Source organism: Muntiacus reevesi, chromosome 16 (assembly GCF_963930625.1).
Source record: "Muntiacus reevesi chromosome 16, mMunRee1.1, whole genome shotgun sequence".
Lineage (NCBI taxonomy): Eukaryota > Metazoa > Chordata > Mammalia > Artiodactyla > Cervidae > Muntiacus > Muntiacus reevesi.
In genome coordinates this window covers 44,112,004-44,132,712 of record NC_089264.1, presented here as the reverse complement: position 1 = coordinate 44,132,712, position 20,709 = coordinate 44,112,004, and the positions used below count along the sequence as shown (strand labels likewise).

The 20,709-nt window shown below is 37.2% G+C and overlaps 1 protein-coding gene across 3 annotated transcripts in view; it reads right to left on the bottom strand.

Annotated features, from left to right (window-relative positions):
• Nucleotides 1–3,727: 3,727 nt before the first annotated feature.
• The window catches only part of STIM2 (stromal interaction molecule 2), a 163,618-nt gene continuing 146,636 nt past the window's right edge, over nucleotides 3,728–20,709 (bottom strand). For all 3 annotated transcript variants that reach the window (XM_065907438.1, XM_065907439.1, XM_065907440.1), the window contains 3 exons: nucleotides 20,387–20,625; nucleotides 10,079–10,352; nucleotides 3,728–5,316 (listed from right to left, as the gene is read on the bottom strand). In XM_065907438.1, the coding sequence (XP_065763510.1) occupies nucleotides 4,839–5,316; nucleotides 10,079–10,352; nucleotides 20,387–20,625 (991 nt within the window). In that variant the 3' untranslated portion in view covers nucleotides 3,728–4,838. The remainder of the gene's footprint in view (nucleotides 5,317–10,078; nucleotides 10,353–20,386; nucleotides 20,626–20,709) is intronic.

Here is a 20,709-nt window from a genome sequence, read left to right as displayed (position 1 = left end):
AAGCAGTAAAAGATCGGGATAATGGAGACCTTGATAGTCAAAACTCTAGCTCATGAAGGAATCCTGAGCATTGCCTCAATCCTTTCTCGCAGATAAGAAATCAAGATCTAGAGAACAGCATGAATATTATCTAAAGATACAGATCACCAGCCCAGGTGGGATGCATGAGACGAGTGCTCGGGCCTGGTGCACTGGGAGGACCCAGAGGAATCGGGTGGAGAGGGAGGTGGGAGGGGGGATCGGGATGGGGAATACATGTAACTCCATGGCTGATTCATGTCAATGTATGACAAAACCCACTGCAATGTTGTGAAGTAATTAGCCTCCAACTAATAAAAATAAATGAAAAAAAAAAAAGAAGTCAACATCTGGACTGAGCCCTCCCTATCATGTCCTACCTGGGCCCACAACAGACATTGTCATGAATAGGACCCTGTGGGTCAGAGACCCATAGATAACCTCAGGAAAGCCCAATGATGAGACTGAGGCAACATCTGAAAGCTGGCCTGAAGCCCTCCTGATAGCAGCTGAGAAATGTAAATCAAAACTACATGAGGTATCATCTCCCACCTGTCAAAATGGCCATCATCAAAGTCGACAAATAAAAACTGCTGGAGAGGGTGTGGAGAAAACAGAACCTTCCTACACTGCTGGCGGGAATGTAAACTGGTGCAGCCGCTATGGAAAACAGTATGGAGTTTCCTCAAAAATATGAGTTAGCAAAAGACCAGATCAGGACTACTTGGGTAAATCTGGAGCGTCTTTCAACAGACCGCTTTGTTTCAGGGCCGAGAAGGTGGGGAGGGGAGCGTCTCACGGCACTATCAGGCCTCTTGTGCAGCAGTTCAGGGTTTCTCTCTGGTGAACAACTTATCCCAGAATGAGCACCCTCACGGCCATCACAAAGTGTTTTGCTGGAACTCAACAACTGCAAGCTCACTTGTTGGAACTAGACTACTGGTTAGTAGAAGCCCTAAAACTAACTTGCCTTTGGACTTGGCATATTTCAGCCATAGCAAACTTCTCCACATCCTTAGCAAATTAACACCATCAAATTACCCTTGATCTAATAAATACTTCTGAGTTACATAATCCCTCTTCCCAACATTTGGTTTGTATTTCTATTACTGCCCTTATGTTAGGGTTCATTATGACCTGTCTCCCCTATTAAATATCAAGTTCCTTTAGAGGAAGTACCTGTCACATTAGCCTTGATACCTCCAGAGCTTATCATAATGTTTGCTGCATGATAAGCAATTAGGTACTTGTTGAATGAATTACGCAGATTCTGAATACTTCTTATCTGCTGTTTGGGGGAGGGGGGACCTAGTCTCTCATTCAACACGTAAAAACAGGAGAGCAGTAAGACTAAAACTTAAAGGTAGGTTTTCTTTAGCTTACTTTTTAAAAATAAACATGTAAAATGTTATTTGATAAAAAAAAAATTCACTGTTCTAGTTAGTAAGTAAAGAATACAAGAATAGCATTTGAAGACTGTGTACAAGATTGAGAAAAACTCTAGGACCCCAAGAACTTAATGGGCAAGGGACATGAAGAAATAATTCACTGAAATTAAAAACACATGGCATAAAAAAAACTTTCCATCCACACTAGACATTATTTCCCTAGTAAAAAATAATACTTATTAAAATAGTGAAGTTTTAACCAAATGGTAATTCAGAAATGATGATATGAAGTAAAAAGGCACTTGTACACGCAGGTATTAGAGGAATATAAACATAGCTACATGGAGGAAGAACGTTCAGTCACCCTCAAGGTATACATGTTAAAACTCCATGTGTATACACACAAATATATATGCATGTACATAAACTAAGTCGTTATGCTTTTCTAAAAATATGTATCCCAAGGAATGAGAATGTTCATTAGAATTTGTGCAGTATGACTTAGAAGTTAGCATAAGTCTACCACTTGCTAATGATCTTCAGCAAATAATTTTCTGGACTCAGTTTCCTCATCAGTAAAATGGTGATTTTAAAAAAAGAAAAAAAATCATACCTACCTTAGAAGGTTGGTGTAAAAATTAAATGAGAAAATACAGTAGAGTTTAGAACAGTGCCTGTCATACAGGGCGCTCGACAAATGTTAAATGTTAGCATTCCATATCTGGAAACAGCCTAATGTTTAATAATAAAAGAATGTTTAAAAAGATAATGGTAAATCAATACAACAGCTATCATACAACCATTAAAATGTTGCTCCTGAAATCATACAATCACTAAAAGTTGCTCTTAAAGTGTTTTTACTAATGATGGAGAAATGCTTATATTAAGTAAAAAAGTATAATATAAAGATATATAGTATGATTTCAATTATGTAAAGTATGTATCAATATATAGAAAATGATCTAGTAGAAAACATGCCAAAATATTAAAAGGATTACTTTAGGCAGTGGAATCTGACCTGCTTGGTTGTTTTTCTTCTTCATACTTTTCTATCATGAATCATTTTTTATAAGTAACTTTTAAAATCAGGAAAATACCATAGTTTTTATAAGCTTAAAATAAGGTTACAAATAGGTTAAGTTCAAAAATTTATACTAACATCCAACTCTTCATGTGTAAATGATGTGATATGGAATTATTGTGGCTTTCCAAAACTCAATTATCTTTTGAATTTACGAATATGGAGCACTGTACTAATGCAAAGTAAATAGTACAAGCAACATGGAGCAGCAACAGGTATTCCTGGGTTGAATCTGTTTATAAAAAGTGTATGAAATCTAGCACAAACAATGCATTCTCTGCCTTACGGCAGCCCACACTCTACTTAGGTTGGCCTGTCCCACTCCCAATCACAAGCTCTAGCATCCAGGTGTTTCTGATCCAGAATCCCTGGTAGCCCTGAACAGTGGGGGCCCTGCTGGGCATTCCCAGAGCCCTTCCTCCTCCCAGCCCCACTCCACTCTGTAGCTTTTACCTCTTCTATCCATCAAACTGAAAAGTTCTCATTCCTTCTGCAGTTTCCAAAGGAAAGAACTTCTGTCTGGGCGTAAGAAGAAGAAAGAAGATATTCCCTTCATTCTGAAGAAACTTTCCAGGATGCTTTTCAATTCTTTATGCAGTTTTCCCCCTTCCTCAACAGCTTTCGGGCCTATGTTCCTCAACTCCTGACCTTTCAGGTTAACTTACCTTATAATTAGTCCAAAACATTACGTCCATTTCAGTCAAATTATTTAACTTATACCACTGTCTACTAAATATATAAATATCTGTATATATAAAAATCACTCAAGACCTTAACAGTTTTAACAACTGCATTAAAGTACGCAAAATTTACAGGAGTTGTTGGGAAACTGTTCATATTCTAACTAAAGTACTTCTTTGGAGTAAATCTCAAATGCTGATTGTTTAATCAGCATTTTCATCTAAACAGGACTGAGTTGCACATTACCAGTTACAGCCATAAAGCTGAAAAACCATCTAGTTAATATGCACCAAACATCCACCCACACTGCAATAACCAGATCATTTTGACTGAATTTTTAAAAGAATTTGTTTAAGCAGAAACTCCTCAGACACTAATGTACTTTGTTGCTCCATGTGATGATCTTCATGGTAAAAGTTACCTTTATCATATGCTATCATTTTAACAAACTTTACAAATTAATACAACACAATCTAAATGCACCATAAATTTATATTTGTTAATCTTGATATTAGAACATTTAAACATTTCAAACTACATAAAAATATGACAAACAATATAAAATAGAAAGAAATTTGTTGACAACTTGCTTTCAAAACATCACTATTTCTTATATTGCAATTAAGCAAGAAGACAGTTTACACAGCTCTCCAGAAAACATATAGTGTTCTTAGTGGAGTGTTATCAACAAAAGTCAGCACAGTCCCCACACAATAATGTCTGAGATTTATTATCTTTTCCACAGTACAAGTTTTTCACAAACCATAAATCCTTTGCAGTTATTAAGTCTGTAAACAAGTGCCTGAATTCCCACATTCCCCCACCTCAGTATATGCTTGTGAATGTTTTAAGTCCGTCAATCAAGTTTTTTAACTCTACTTGTGTAAGGAATTAAAAGCCTTCTCTCTTTATTTATATTTTATCATACAGCCTGCAATGCAGAAAATCACAGTGAAAGCCCTGGGATAAACAAAACAACATGATCTTTACAGCAGGACTTGAAACTTACAATGATAAATGCATTTAAAGAAGCATCCCATAATAAAAGCACGGGTTTTCATTTCCAGAAATCAAGTCAATTAGAAATTCTAGGTTCTACTTAAAAACCCATTTTGATCTAAAAGTGAAAACAGTCCCCTATCCGTAGTCATTTTATAAACTCTATACAGTTTCACTTGCAGGGATTTTTTTCCAGTCTGGAAAACAGTAGTGCAATTAATTTTACTCCTTTAAAGTTATTTCAGTCCAGGATGTAAATAGCTCTGTGGAAAGATAAGAAGATGCTCTGGTAAACAAGAAACTTTTGCAAGCCCATGCTGGCTTACTAGTCCATTAAAGCTTGTAAGTCCATAGTGGCTTTCAACAAAATGTTGTATATACATCACTAATAACAAAGCAGAAATAAATAGGCAAAAACGACTGTAAACTGTCTCATCTCTTAATGATTTTTCAGTAATAACTGGCTTGACAAATTGATTATATAGTCATTTAAATAAGCAGACAGTAGACAGTTGCCCTTAAGGACATTCCACTATAGCATCCAGTCTGGAAAGCCTCAACGGAGTTACATTCCTAAACTTAAAACAAAAAACGGGGGAGTGAGGATGGGAGATAAAAGTTTAAAGATGTCAAAGATGTGAATGGAATTCCACCAAGTCAGCCAAGCCAGTTCACTTAGATTTCTTCTTAAAAAGGCTTTTGATTTTTGACGGCTTTTTGCCTTTCTCTCCATTATGGCAAAGGTCATGTGGGATGCTGCTTATCCTGGCAACACTCGCGGCTTCCTGCGCTGGCTTGCCGTCGTTTCCCGCGGAGGAACACGACGTGTGGCGAGGTTTAGGCACGGGAATGCCACTGGAGAGCTGGTTCATGCTGCACGATTTTTCCAGGATGCCATTGTACACTTTGCTGGCAGGACTGAAGATCATGCTCTTAGTTTCTGTCAGGCCCACGCAGTCAGGAGAAGCCCGCGAGATGTCTGCAGTTATGGGCGAATCTCCTCGCGACGAATCCTCTAGAGAGAGCTCATCTTTGGATATTTTTCGAGGAGACAACGCTTGGTATATCTCAAGGCTTGAAGGAGGAGACTGTTTCCTTCCAATGGAAGAATTTAAGGAGTCACATTCGGAAGCTGTGTCTGGCACGTCCCTGGATGAGAGAGAGGCAAAGGGAAAATTCTGTCAGTATGTTCTTAAGGGTACCAGCAGAGGTTCCAATGAATCCTAACCAAAACAACTTGCATAGTTTAAGCTATCCCTCTGTACACATTTCAACAAAATTAGAAAACTGCTACTCTAAATAATATGCTTATCAAAATTCAATGAACTTTTAACATAAACTATGATAAACAATCTAGAAAACATTATAACTGAAGTTACAACTCCTTCAATTGTTAGAGAAATGAAAATGTTTAATTTTTACGGACTTCTATCATTTAACTACTTTTGTGTTTTGTTTCCATACTGAAAACTTTTCTTACGAAATCATATATTTGACGTACAGTTGAAAAGACAAATTATAGTCACTGCCTGTCCCTTTATTTTTTAGTCATTAAATTGACTGAATATAGCTTCCTAAGGAAGAAAGAAAAGAATATACTAAGCTAAAGTATAACCTCTCCCAAGTTTAAAAAAGAAGGGAAGAGAGCTGAGGTACATCAGGGTAGGGAGTGGATGGCAGGTGAAAGGCAATGATACAGTGCTATTTAATAAATTCTCACTTTATTCCTCTGTGTTCCCTCACTTTCTCCATAGTTGAAAGAGAAATAAAGACTAGGAAAATAAAGTTTACCACCCCAAAGCCCACATACAGTAAATGCTATCAGCTATTCCCTCCAAATAAGCCTCAGACCTACCTCCTTCTGCCTGTCCCGCTGCCACTATCCTTCTTCCCGCCCTACCTCAAGGACTGCAGTAGCTTCCTGGCTTCCATTCTTGCTCTTTCCTCTCGGTGACTTCTCTGAACAGTCCTTAAAGTGGTTTTTAAAAACTCAACCAGAGCACATCATTCCTTTGCTCAAGAAACTTTCCAATGCTTCCGCACTCGCTTAGGCTAGAATCCAGAGTCCTTGCCAAGTCCACTAAGACCGGGACGGTCAGGCTCGGCTGTCCCTCCGGCGGCACGCCGTACCATTTTCAGCCTCGGCCCGGTTCCTGCCACATGTCGATCCTGTGACTCCCTCAAGGCTGCTGCTCTTACTGTTCCCTCTGCCTCATCTTTCTTCCCTCTTCTTCTCTGCATGGCTTACTTCTCCCTGTCATTCACATCACTGCTCAAATGTTCTCTCCCCAGAGATGTCTCCCCATTCACCCTACACAAAGCCACTTTCTCTCTTCTTTTACCTGTCTTTGTTTAGCTTCCCGGAACTTATCACTACATAAAATACTTTATACTAACTTGTTTACAGTCAGTTTCCTCAGAAGAAAAGAGACCGAATGAAGACAGGGAGCCTTGCTAACTTGTTTTTTCCTGGAATTGTGACAAGCTAATGGGGACATTTAATAAATAAGGGAGGAAAGGAGGGAAGAATAGGGATCGTGTTATATTCATTTTCGTATGTACCATCCAGGTGAGATGTACAGCACTCACCCTATGAAAGGAATGACTACGAAATGGAAAGTACAGTCAAGGTAGGATCAGAGTAAAAAAGTAACTGGCAAAAGAAATAAGGTGAGAGAAGGAAAAGAACTGAAGACAGAAAGGCAGGAGCACATATGATCATAATCCACCAGCTGGAACTAGGCCAGGACCTTGTCTCACCTGTCTTGGCAGCTCAAGTTTTTAGCAAGTATACAACACACAGCAAGGACTAAATTCACATTTACAGAGTGAATGAAGTGAATCATCTCTCACCTTGGAAGACCTATGATTACTATCATGATTCACATTATGAGATGCATGTTTATGGCTTCTGACATGTATCTTAATATCATACTTTAGATACATATTAGATTGCTAAATGTATTTAGTCTTTCTATGAACTTTACACATACATGTATGTGCAGATTGTCTATTACACCCCAAGCTCTCAGAAGGCAGAAAATCTCCTGGGAAAATAAGAGATTTTTTTTTTCTCTTTCAGATATTTTTTTTTTTCATTTATTTTTATTAGTTGGAGGCTAATTACTTTACAATATTGTAGTGGGTTCTGTCATACATTGACATGAATCAGCCATGGATTTACATGTATTCCCCATCCCGATCCCCCCTGCCACCTCCCTCTCCACCCGATCCCTCTGTGTCTTCCCAGTGCACCAGCCCCGAGCACTTGTCTCATGCATCCAACCTGGGCTGGTGATCTGCTTCACTATAGATAATATACATGTTTCAATGCTGTTCTCTCGAAACATCCCACCCTCACCTTCTCCCACAGAGTCCAAAAGTCTGTTCTGTACATCTGTGTCTCGAAAATAAGAGATTTAAATGATGCTTTCATTTTATACAGTTACATGTACTACATACTTTTTCAAAAGTTTTTACAACTTGATAATGGATAGTGCTAACAGGGGGCAAGAGGCAGTTCAGACAGGAAGAAATGACTCAGAAATCAATCACTGGTAAGAACTTTTCTGCAAGGCTTCTTTCTGAAGTAGATTTCCATTAATCAAACAGCATATATATATATCTCTCTCACCATTCCTAGAAGCTATTCAGTTTCCAGAATCAGAAGCTGATTTAGTTAAAGTTTTATGAATTTACTCTTTATTCTCTTATGTGGTTTGGCTGCTTTGTGTATGAAATTCTAAACTAGGTTAAACTAGGTTAAAAATATTCCAGAGTCTAGTTTCTAAAATCTAAATAATGTGTAAAAAGAATACTGGTCTAAGTTAGGAAACCTAGGTTCCTGTCCTGGTCCTGCCATTAATCAGCGGTACAACCTTGAACAAATCACTTAATCCGATCTCAATTTTCCTGTCAAAGGAAGAGAATTTTATTAACTTCTAGTATTTCTTCTAGTCCTCACATCCTAATTTCAAAACAATAATAACCTGAAGTGTTGCTTCTTCTGTATAACTTAGTCAGATTTGGAATACAGGTCCAGTTCACCTTAAAATCTCCCATTTTTTTCTACAACATATATTCTTTGGAATGTTGAACTTAATTGTATATACAATTTATGTCATTTTTCTACCTTTTTTTCTCCATATTGATATGCAGTTGAATTTATGTAAGTTTAATGCATGTATAACAAGACTTAAAGTAAGGTTTAAATGAGTGTGTACATGTAGTAATGTGTAGAACATAAAAGATCAGTAAATAGCAAATGCTTTATTTATTATCATTTTGTAAGGATTCTGGTGGTTCAACACTTAAAAGACTAAAATAGAGAAGAGGACGTTTTCTGAATCTAAATTCTTCTCATATTTTATCAGCGAGCTGTGAATTTCTGACAGTGCTCTTTGAAACAAGGACAGAACATTTCCATCACTGCAAAAAATTCTAGACAAGAATTTTAATTCTAGAGTTTTCCTACCAATTTCTGTAAGCCACACAGAATTAGTTTTGTCAGTAAAGCCATCTTACTGGTGACTACAGTTACACTGCAAAGGCTAGACCAAAAAAGCTAGCTACAAAGTATTAACCAAGCAAAGCTGCATCAAATCCTCAGTAGCAGTGAGGATACAAAACTTGTTCTATCTCCTTAGGAATATGCCATGCTGATCACCTGCTAATCATACATTTTACTTCTACTGGTAAATAAAACAATGATATATTAAAGAAAAAAAAATCACATGATAGAGAGCCACCGGGGCTCATGGAAAATGTCCAGCCCATTCCCTCTGGCTTTGTTTCTCTCAGGAGAGCAGGCCACACAGCTATTAAGTGGCAGGATCAGAAACTATTAACAGTTTTCCTGTCACTTATTCCTCCTCCAAAAAAGGAATATGGTTTAGAAAGAGAGATCCCCAATAACACGAGGTCTCACTGGACTAGAACACACTGCCACTATATCCATTTATAGAAAGAAAAAAGAAGCTGTTGTGAATATAAGTTCCTCCTTTAAGTTCCTAAACATTTAGCATCTGATACTGCGTGCTTGCTACCAAGTACTAGCATGCAACAGAACAAATCATTAAGTGACAACAAATATTTTAAAACCTGAGTCATTCATATTTAATGTGTCTTTGTGCTCAAGCATACTGAGGTTCATGCCTTTACAGTTTACATACAGAACTGTTCATTAGACAGGTTTATATTCTGAGACGTGAGTCAACGGTGTTCAATGGCCCCTAACAGTTATATCTCAGAATATCCTAGGTCTGCAGTGGGCAGATTTCTAAGATGGTTCCCCACTTCCCAGCCCTGGTACACACACATCTTCTCCCAGTTAGTTATTAATCAACACTACCATAGGCGCTGCCATGAAGGGATCTTGCAAGTACAATTAAGGACCAAATCTGTTCATCTTAATAGAGAGAGGTTATTGTTCAGCTAAGCCTTTTAAATTTCAGTCTAGAGATCAGAGATAAAGGCAGGCAGAGATTCAAAGCAAAGGAGGCATAGAGGCCACACATGGATGGCAAGGAATAGCGGGCAGCCTTTGGAAACTGAGAGTACGCACAGAAACCAGCACCTCAGTCCTAGCACCACAGGAACCAAACTCTGCCACAACCAAGTGAACTTTGATGAGGCCCCACAAGCTCCAGGTAAGAACAAAGCCCAGCCAACACTTTGATTTTAGCCTTGTGAGACCTTGAGCAGAAAACCCAGCCACACCAAGCTTGGACTTTAGCATACAGAACTGACAGCTAATAAATGGGGTGTTGTTAGAAGCCACGAAGTCTGTGGTAATGTGTTACGCAGCCAACAAAAACTTAACACCACACACCACTCCTACCCACCCACCTCCGTCCCCCTTCCTCCCACCCACCCAGCCAAGCACATACTGTACTTCATTCATTGCCAATACCATTGCTTTTCTGCAGAGAAGTAGATGGCCTCCTCCTCCTCTTCATTCCGATAAAGAGCAGGGCAACTGGACACTGAGAGGATATCTGGATCAGGGGAAGGCAACGAGTGCTGCGTGTGCGGCGCGTGGTGGGGCTGCCGTGCGTGTGACGGATGAGGAGCGTGTGCAGGAAGCTGAGCTCGCTGAGACTGCGGGGAGGACGGCATGATGCTACGGCGGGAGCGACACAAGCTGCTGCTTCTGGCCAGTGACGCGGCGGGTTTAGCCATGGTCCCTGAAAACCAAGCAGAAACAAATGACAGGGCTCATAAAACCCAGTGCTCCTTTCACGCACGACGCACGCTGCACAGACACACTGAGGAGAAGTGGCGGTCCTGTCACCAGCGAATCCACCACCACTGCAGTGAGTGACTGTACATGTATTACCATCCTCTACCACCTGTGATTCTCGGGAATGCCAAGAAGTAAAAAAAAAAAAAAACAAAAAGTAACAAAAATAAAAACAGGTCTAAAAAATAAACAGAAGTGAACATAAACACTTGAGGTTTTAATATAATGACTGACATTACTAACCTAAAAGCTTAAACATTTACCTATGATAACAAATCCTTATATTTAAAAACAGCATAGCATAAAGACAGCACAACTTGTTTGAACATTGAGACATTTTAAATCAAGAATCATTAAATACTGTATATACAGTCTCACTACTTTTTAGGCAAAGGTTAGACAAAAACTTGTTTCTTAAACACTGACTATTGTGGAACTAACCAGAAGTCTTAGATTACCTTCTATCTGCTCCAAGGCTCAGTCCAGACCTATGCTGATTGTAGACAAACTTCCCCTACATGCTTAAATCTTCACTGAATGGGGACCTCATTTCTTTGTCTTAATGGAAACAAACTCTCCTAAGAACACCCTGCTCAAGCTGAAGCTATTCGTTCTTACACAACCCCTATCTATAGCATCAGAACATCACAATGATGGCCTTCTCATTCCCCAATGTTGTCTATAAACTCTCACTCCTTTTATAAAAACGTGGTTTTTTCACTGCTCACACTATTAAGCTCACACATGAATTTCTTACCTCCACTTCACTAGGCACTTGCTGTTCAGTCATTCTCTTCCCAGTTCATCCAACCTCTCATCAGCTTGACCCATCTCATCCGTAAGACCATCACCTTAACCAATCATGGTTCTCATCTCTTCTCACCTGACATTCACCTCTATTCTACTCCACCACCCAATCTCATGCCTTGGTCTTACTGTTATTCAAAACTCCATTTTTTTAAATAGTAAGTTTAAGATATCAGATAATCTAGACTCTGATCACATTTCGACCTTTCAAGCTCACACATTCTGTTCCTTCCACTACCTGTTCCATTCTCGACCCTCAGCTCCATGACCCTATTCTACTGATTGTCCCTTCTGCTGCCTTTATCTTCATCTTCTCATCTTCCATTTCCCATCAGCACTTAACAGGTGAAAAAACAAACCTGAGGAACAGACAAACCATAACAGTGACAACAAAACCTCTACCCTCAGACTGTTTTCGGCTGACATCTCTTCCTTTTTACGTAAATGATTAGTGTTGCTTTCTGCTCTACTTTATCTTCACTCACTCAGGAAAGAAATGGTAAAGTGCTTCCATATCATTTCGCTACAACTACTGTCAACAAAGTTACGATAAACTTCCTCACTGCTAAGTTCAGTGAGTATCTCCATCCTTTCTTATCACTGAATGAGCACATGACGTTATTAGCTTGTCCTTTCCTCAACTTCTCCAAACCATCTTCTTACCTCTTCCTTTACTCACCACTTAAAAGTTCTATTCTAGGCCTTGTTCCATTCTTGTTCCACTTTTCCTTCTCAGTAAATTTCATCCACTCCCATTACTTCAACTATCCTTTGCAAAGTCAACAGAAGTCCAAATCTGTGACTCCTGCTTTCATCTTTTTTCTAAACTCCAGAACTTCACATTCACCTGCCTAATGGACATTTAAGTATTCCACAGATGTCCATACTGAATTCAACATTTTCCTTCCAAACACACTTCTCCTTCTAGGTTCTTTACCTTGGTTAAAAAGAAAAAAAAAAAGAAAAGAGCCATCACACCTCACCTAGTTATATGAATTGGACACACCAGATATTCTTGACTCTTCTTCCTTCATCATAATCTACATCTGCTGCTGCTAAGTCACGTCAGTCGTGTCTGACTCTGTGTGGCCCACCAGGCTCCCCCGTCCGTGGGATTTTCCAGGGAAGAGTACTGGAGTGGGCTGCCAGTGCCTCCTCCATAATCTACATCTAGTTAATCATAAAGTGTTTCCAATTCTACCTCCTCAGTATCTCGCACATCGGTCCACTCCCCCCTCCACCACCACTGCATTATGCTGAACTACTGTACCAGACTAATAACCGATCTTTCTCCTCCAACTAACTCTTCATGCAGCAGCCTACACAATCCCTTTATGATGGAAAAGGAATATGACACTTTATTGCCTAGAACACTTGATTCCCATTAATTCTAGGATTAGGATAAAGCCAAACACCTTAACATGGCTTAGAATGCCCTATTTATCTAGCCTCTAATTTGGAACTGGGGTCCCTCTCCTCTGTTATAAGAATACTAAGAAAAAGATACTCACTTCACACTCTCATTCCTCATCTCATCTCTCCCTTGACCTCCTATTTCAGGTTTTTGCTTAAAAAGCAGCTCCTCCAGGGACTCTCCTGGCCCCTCCAAACCTAAGGTCAGCATTTCCCCCCTTGTGCTCACATGGCAATACCACAGTGTATTTCCGCATCATAAAGCTCTTCTCATTGCATTGCTCTTGCTGGTCTCCCATTAGACCGCATGTTTCATGAAGGAAGTAACTGTGTAAAATGTTCAGCATGGCATCACAACAACGAGCACAGAGCCAGACAAAAAAGCAGATATACAGTAAGTATTTACTGAGTGAATCAGTAAACTGAATGAATTCAGACAGTGAATCAATGAACAACTCAAACAGAAACAGCCAATGAAGTATCTTGATGGACTAAAAAAAAAAAAGGAGGTGAAATTGAAGGGAATATATTCATAATATCTGACTACCTCCATAATGGACGACCTCCAAGGCTTTTTTGAAGCACAAATTATACCATATAAAAACACTTATAATTTAGTAGGTCAACAGTTAGAATTTTACTTACCTATGATTCATATATTACAAAACTAGAAGATTTCCAATATCGGAATCTTCCAAAGTCCAATATCACTTCACCAAAGAAGAAATAACATCTTACAAATACTAAAAGAATGTATCCAGGCTGACACAGATAATTAAGTTCTACAACTCTTAGCATATGATGCAGCCATTCTCATCAGCCACTGGTTATTTGGTACATACAGTAAAACGTAGCCACATTCAGCCATGACTAGGAGTGATGAGAAAGACTGAGAAGAATTAGGATTCCCTGCTTGCAAAAAATGAGTCTTACTCACAAATATGGAAAGATATGTTGCTAAGAAGGTTTAAGAAAAAAATTAAATATATTACATGAGGAAAATTCTAAGTAATCCAACAAAGAATATAACAAAGATAAGAACCAGTACATGGGTCACATACGGAATTGTTTACAACTCTACAATTCTTTTGAAAAATTTTCTTCTCACATATGTTGCCATCTCTTTCACCTAAAGAAATGTACAAATCCTTCCATTAGAGGTACAGTTGAGGGTCCTTCTTCCTTGTGGCTTAATGAGGTCTACAGAGGGCTGCACTCAGTTATAACATCATAAAACTCAAGTAGGATTAAAAAGCAGTTCACTTTGACCTTGGGTAACAAACTCTTCTATACATAGGTGAGTATTTTTAATAATATCTCCAGGCAATTATTAATTCTCAATGAAAGTCTACAGCTATCCCATCCTGTGATTTATCAGAGTAGTTAAGTGAAACACTGTAAGTTTACTATACAGAAATTTATTTCTGAGATAATTTTTCATTCTAGTATCAGTAATTACATACAGAAGCACAGTGGTTTAATACGATGCTATTTTGCAAACTGTTATGTCCTTATGACAAAGAAGGTAAAATTCTGTTTTGAATAAGGGGGTCCCCCTACCACCAACAACCAAAAGTCGTAAGTAATATATGGACGTCGGTTCTAGCAATATGGCAGTCAAAGATAACCTGACCACCATTCCCAACCTCTCAGCCCCCAATCACACATTTTAAATATCCTCAAATACTTCAATATGTGGGATAAAATAAAACAATAGTTTTAAGTGCATAGCTGAGTTTGAAAGGAAGAGAAAATTCTCAGATGCTGAACAGAAAGACTAAAGCCAGAGCCGATAGGCTTGTGAGTGACGTGGGAACTGCTGTGGGAGCGGCTCAGTCTCAGTAATTTAAGGGCTTGGGTTTCAATTTGGGGCTATAAACGACGGCTAGAGCCCACATAAGAGGAGGAAAAGGAATCAGGAGTGAGTGTTCTGGGTAAAAAAAAGCCTGGTCCTCGAAGGGCCACCACCCTCCTCAATGGGAGGGTGTATTGGAAAAAAAAACTGACCAACGAACAAAGGAACTTCCTTCAATGCATGTTCTGTCGACATAGGAATCTAAAAAGGTTCTTGTGAAAACATCAGTACTCTGGGTGTTCAATACTCAAACTCAGTACAAGCTAATTCATATTACCCTGGAGATCAAGTTTTCACTACTGAAAAGGTCTGTGAAACTCAAATTCAAGAAGTTAACCAAAAAAGAAAAGGATGGTTCTGAGTAGGTGAAGCCCTTGAAACTACTGCCAGAGCAAAAGAAATCCTATTGAGGAGCTCCTCACAAAGTGTTTCCCAAGAGAAAGAAAAAAGGTAAATCCCTTTCAGATAGTTCAGTAAAACACTTTAAAACAGGAGCAGCCATCTGCTGTGCAAACTCAAGAAACAGGTGCAATAATTCATCAAGAACGCCACGTAATACAATTATCAAATAAAACTAAAAAATAAGATGTTTAAGGTCATTAAATTATAAAATAAAAACTGAAACTATGAGAAGAGGAAAACCATTAAAAACAAGTAGATTTTATGAAGAATCAAGGAGAAGAGAAATGAAAACAGTCACTGAAATTAAAAACTCAAGGAATAGGTTAAACAAACTTAGAGCCGCAGAAAGAATAAGTAATCTAGAAGACAAATCTAAGGAAATTTCTCTGCATGCAGCACAATTCAATAAAAAGAAAGGTTAAGAGATATGGAAGATAAAATAGAATCCAACATGTAACTAGACACTAATATTAGTCTTATATTTCTATATAGCTAATATTACAGTATGAGTAAAGAGAGAAGAAAAATAATATTCAGAGAGAAAATTACTAATAATTTTCCATAATTGAAAAGAGATATACATCTTCAGATTCAAAAGCATACCAAGTATCTGGGGAAAATTCTATACCTAATTATACTACAAAAGAACTATATAATAAAAGAAAATGAAAACATTCTCTAGGCAATGAGAGAAATAAGAGATTAACTAAAAAGAAATGAGTACAATCTACCTTACTAAAACTTCTCAGCAGTAACAATAAGGGGCCAGAAAATGCTCTCAAAATGCTATGGGAGAAACAATTATCAATCTAGAATTTGATATCCTATTAAATAACTATTCTAAAGTGAGAGTGAAAAAAAAGACATTTTCAGGCAAAGACAAAAAATTTACCACTCCCAGTCACTCCGTGAAAGAACTTTTATCAAAAAATATATTTCTAAGGAAGAAGAAAAAAGGAAAGAATGAAGAAAAGACAATGAACAAAGAAACACGTAAGTATTTCTCAACAATGATGGAACAGAACAATAAAAAATGATTTTTGCAGGGTATTTAAAAGAAAATACTAGACAACATTAATATATAAGATGGGGAGGGGAGTGTCTAAAGCATCTGAAGAAGCTTAGGAGAATGATAGAGAAGCTGAGAAGAGGTGTAGGAAATAGACAAAATAATATGCCAGAGATAAATCCAAATGGATCAGCAAGCAGATTAAATGTAATTGGATTAAGTTGACCACAGCTGGCAACAGAGATCCTCAAAGAGAATGCAATAGAGTAACAGTTACTGCTATTTCTTATACAGACATATTCTAGAGCCTGATGTTGGAAAAAACTTTAAGTAAAAGAGAAGAGATTATATTGGCAAATATTAATGAAAACAAAGTTCTTTTAGCAATTTTAATATCAGATAATACAAACTTGAAGGCAAAAGTACTGTTAGCTGTAAAGAAGTCTCTGCATAATCATAAAAGAGTAGTTAATCTTCTAAAAAGATACAGTGAGTTTGTATTTACCATGTAACCTGGTTCAAACTATATAAAACAGAAATGAGCAGAATCACAAGAATAAAGTGATAAATATGAGAACTCTTAACACATCTTTCTGTAACTGATAGAAAAGTAGAGAAAAATGTTGGTATATAGAAGATTTTTCCTAACTAATACATGATTTAACTAACAATGTAGTACCCTATAACTAACAACTAAGAAAACAGTTTTCAGATGTGTGTGCAAAATTTTAAATATTCAATCAAATAAACGCTAGGTTATGAACCAAGTCCCAGGAGATACCAAAGAATAAATGTTATACAGATACAAATCTCTAACCACAATACAATTAGAAATTGATAAGTAAAGATATTTTTAAAAAACTAAGGACCAAATAAATAACAAAATAAACACACTACATTTGGAAACTAAAACATATACTCCCAGGTAATTAATATCTCAAGGAAGAGACATGTTAGAAAGTTGGAAACATTTTTAAAACTAGATGACAATCAAACTACACATATCAAAACCTGTAGGTTCAGTTAAAGTGGTTCTTAGAGGGAAATCCACAGCCATAATATCATATATTAGCAAAATGGGAGGACTGAAAATTCATAAACCATTTTGAAAACAACTTGGCAACAACTCTTAAGAAATGCCTTCCCAACAACTGAGAGATTTCTAGGTGTCCACCCAGAAAAACTCTACAAGCCAGGAAGGAGACAGAGGTAAGGATACTCACTGCAGTGCTGTTTGCAAGAGCAAAAGAGCAGAAAGAACCTATCGTGGCAGGAAAATGGATAAGCTGTAGTTTACTATTGTGTGTGTGTTCAGTCATTAAGGCGTGTCCGACTCTTTTCAAACCCACGGACTGCAGCATGCCAGACTTCCCTGTCCTTCACTGTTTCCTGAAGTTTGCTCAAACTCATGCCCACTGAGTTGGCGATGCTATCTAGCCATCTCATCCTCTGCCCCCTCTTCTTTTTTGGCCCTCAATCTTTCCCAGCATCAGGGTCTTTTCCAATGAGCCAGCTCTTCGCATCAGCTGGCCAGAGTACTGGGCTCCAGTTTCAGCATCAGCCCTTCCAGTGCATATTCAGGGTTAATTCCTTTAGGAGTGACTAGTTTGATCTCCTTGGAGTCCAAGAGACTCAAGAGTTTTCTCTAGCACCATAATTTGAAAGCATTAATTCTTCAGCGCTCAGCCTTCTTTACAGTGCAACTCTCATATCTGTACATGACCACTGGAAAAACCATAGCTTTGACTACACAGACCTTGTTGGCAAAGTGATGTCTCTGTTTTTTGATATGCTGTCTAAGTTTGTCACAGCTCTCCTTCCAAGGAAAAAGCATCTTTTAATTCTGTGACTATAGCCACCATCCACAGTGATTTTGGAGCCTAAGAAAATAAAATCTGTCACTGTTTCCACTTTTTCCCCTTCTATTTGCCATGAAGTGATGGGACTGGATGCCATGATCTTAGTTTATTATTATAATATATAAATAAATATACTGTGGTTAACTCATATTAAACCATTTTAGTGAATTTAATTAATCTGTATATAAACATGGAAATTCTCTGAAACATTATTTGTGAGCAACAAGTTGTGAAATGATACCTACAGCTTGATAATATTTATGTACATTTTTAAACAACCAATTGCATCTACTGCTTACAGCTATAGCTGCATGTAATAAAAGTACAACAGGCTTCGGAGACACACACCACCACAACAATTTTAGCAGGAAGGAGAGAAAGAGAAAAAGAAAGATGAATAAAGCAAAATGTTACCTTCGTAGTAAATAAATAATTTATTTTCAGCATTTTAAAGCATATCTGAAGAGCTTTATGGTAAGAAATTTTAAATAAATTGCTACGACAATTTCACTGTAAATATTTAGTAGACACTATAAAGGTCATAGGAAAACAACTATTACCTGTTCTCCTATCCACACAGAGCTAACCTTTGACAATATTTTCTTTTTTTATTTGTACATTTGTATTTATTTATTTATTTAAATATATACAATCTTATTCTGGATATAGTTTTTAATCTTTTACTTGGCACTTTACATACCATAGGCAGGTTTCCTTGTCATAACTTCACACTTAGACAATTTACCACACATCCATGGTGCAGATTTAAAACTGCTTTAAAGGATATATAATGAAGATCCTTCATTCTACCCTAGACCCTAGTGCTGCTGCCAAGAGTTTTATCTATCAGGTCTGTCACTAAACAGAGTGGAGTGTTACCTTTTTGCCACCGGGTGGAGACAAAGCTCTCAAAGTGTAGTCTCTGGTATAACATTTTACAGAGATAACAAATTTCAGCATTTCTAAAACATCATACTGAATTTAAAATCAGTTCTTGTACTTTCTTATTTTTAAAAGTTCAAATTTCTTTGTATATCACAATCACTAAGAAATTATTCACATTTAGTTGTAAGTTTTGTTTTAAATGCATATGTGGATATCTTGTCCCTATCAAAAAGTACTTTAAAAAAAAGGAAAGAAAAAAACTGGTTAATTTTAGGGAATACATATATATATACTTCTGATATTGAATAATGTTTCTAAGGAGAAACTGAAACTAAAAAGCTATCATTTTCAAACAAAACCATATACTTATGAATCAGTATTGCATATGGCAAGCTTAAAGGCAGCCTAACAGCACATGGTTCAGATAAACACAGGTTGTCAGCAGAGCTGGCCCACATCTAGATAAAACTTTGCAATCATCACTGTTCTGCAGCATGGGGCAGGTGAAATGACTGAGCTCACACTCCTGCAGTATGTAAATGCAGTGAATACTGCATACAATCTGCCCTCTCCCCTGCTCCTCTTGTAAGAGGTTAGTGTCTCCCCAGTCTGCTTGTATTATCTGTCTACGATTAAACTAGGTAATTAAAATCACAGATATGAACACAAGCAAATAGGTCACTGACTAATTATTTGCAAATTAGGGCTTTATTTCATAAAATTGCTTTAAAATTAGAACACTTTCTAAATCTTAACTATTAGGAAAGCCTGTGTAACAACTGGACAGAAAAATTTAAACTGGAAAATGGTCATATATCATGATTTGTCTCAAATTTCTGTGTAAGTTTTCAACTGATCAATGATTAAACTTTGAGCTCCATTCTTTGGAATCTTGTTCTATATATACTGTTTCAAAATGGTTACAAAGATTGGGAAAATGTATCAGACAAGAAATAATAAGGATAAATAGTTCTTCAAATAATTTCTAATGTAAGAAATATATATTTTAAATTTAATCTTTGTAATTTTGCAACAGTTCCAAATATTAATAAATTCTAAAATATTAAAACTTTACCTTTCTACCAAAATGTACTCTTAACATTGTACACATCTTCAAAGAATACAGCATAACAAAGCAATTATAATGAAAACTGTACATGTTAAAACCACCTCTGGGAGAAGCACCACTTCTAGCAACAAAAAAATATATTTTATAAATATAAACACATTTAATTTTGTTTAAAGTTGAATGGATTTAGTGCTTTATGAGTTAAATATAGCAGGATAATACTCTCAAATAAAAAGACAGAATTGGAAAAGCAGAACAAAATACTATGAAACTTACCTATTGGGACAGCAACTCAATTTAAACTGATTGGCTCAAAGTCACAGAGTTGGTTAATGAGAGCTAGAATTGAAACTTAGGTTTCTAAGGTCTTCCACTAATTTTTAGTTTCTACTATAGATAATGCTATCATATGAAAGGATGTTTTGCCTCAAAGTTCAGCATTTCATTCATACAATGACTTAGCATGTATGATATGCTATTATATATGCATACATACATATGTGTACCACACATACCTTATATACTATTCTCAAACAGCAAACACAATGAACAAAAAGAAAAAAAAAATGAAGAATTAACTAAATTTTTATTACAGACTTGAAAGCAAATGATTCATAAAAAGTATGGCACAAAGTTAATTTTTAAATTGTATCAACTCTTTTTTGAACTAACCACTTACCGGGAAACTGTGACACTATTGGGGGTGTATCTTCATCTAAGTCATCTACTCCCCCAGCTATGGGATAGGGTGGAATGGAGACTCTGGGCATCACCACCCAGCTGTGATCACAATAAAGCGAAGAGGTGAGGCTGGGGAGTCCCGAGTTATGGGCTATCTGAAAGCCACAGATCTTCTCTATCTGCTGCCAGCGAAAAAGTCGTTCTCGTAAACAAGTTGTCAACTCAGAAAGAGCTTTCCTGGAAAAGTCAATATAGGAATTACTTCCTCCATCAAAAAGTCTTTAATACAGCACTGAAAACAGGCAACTATATGAGCAGACC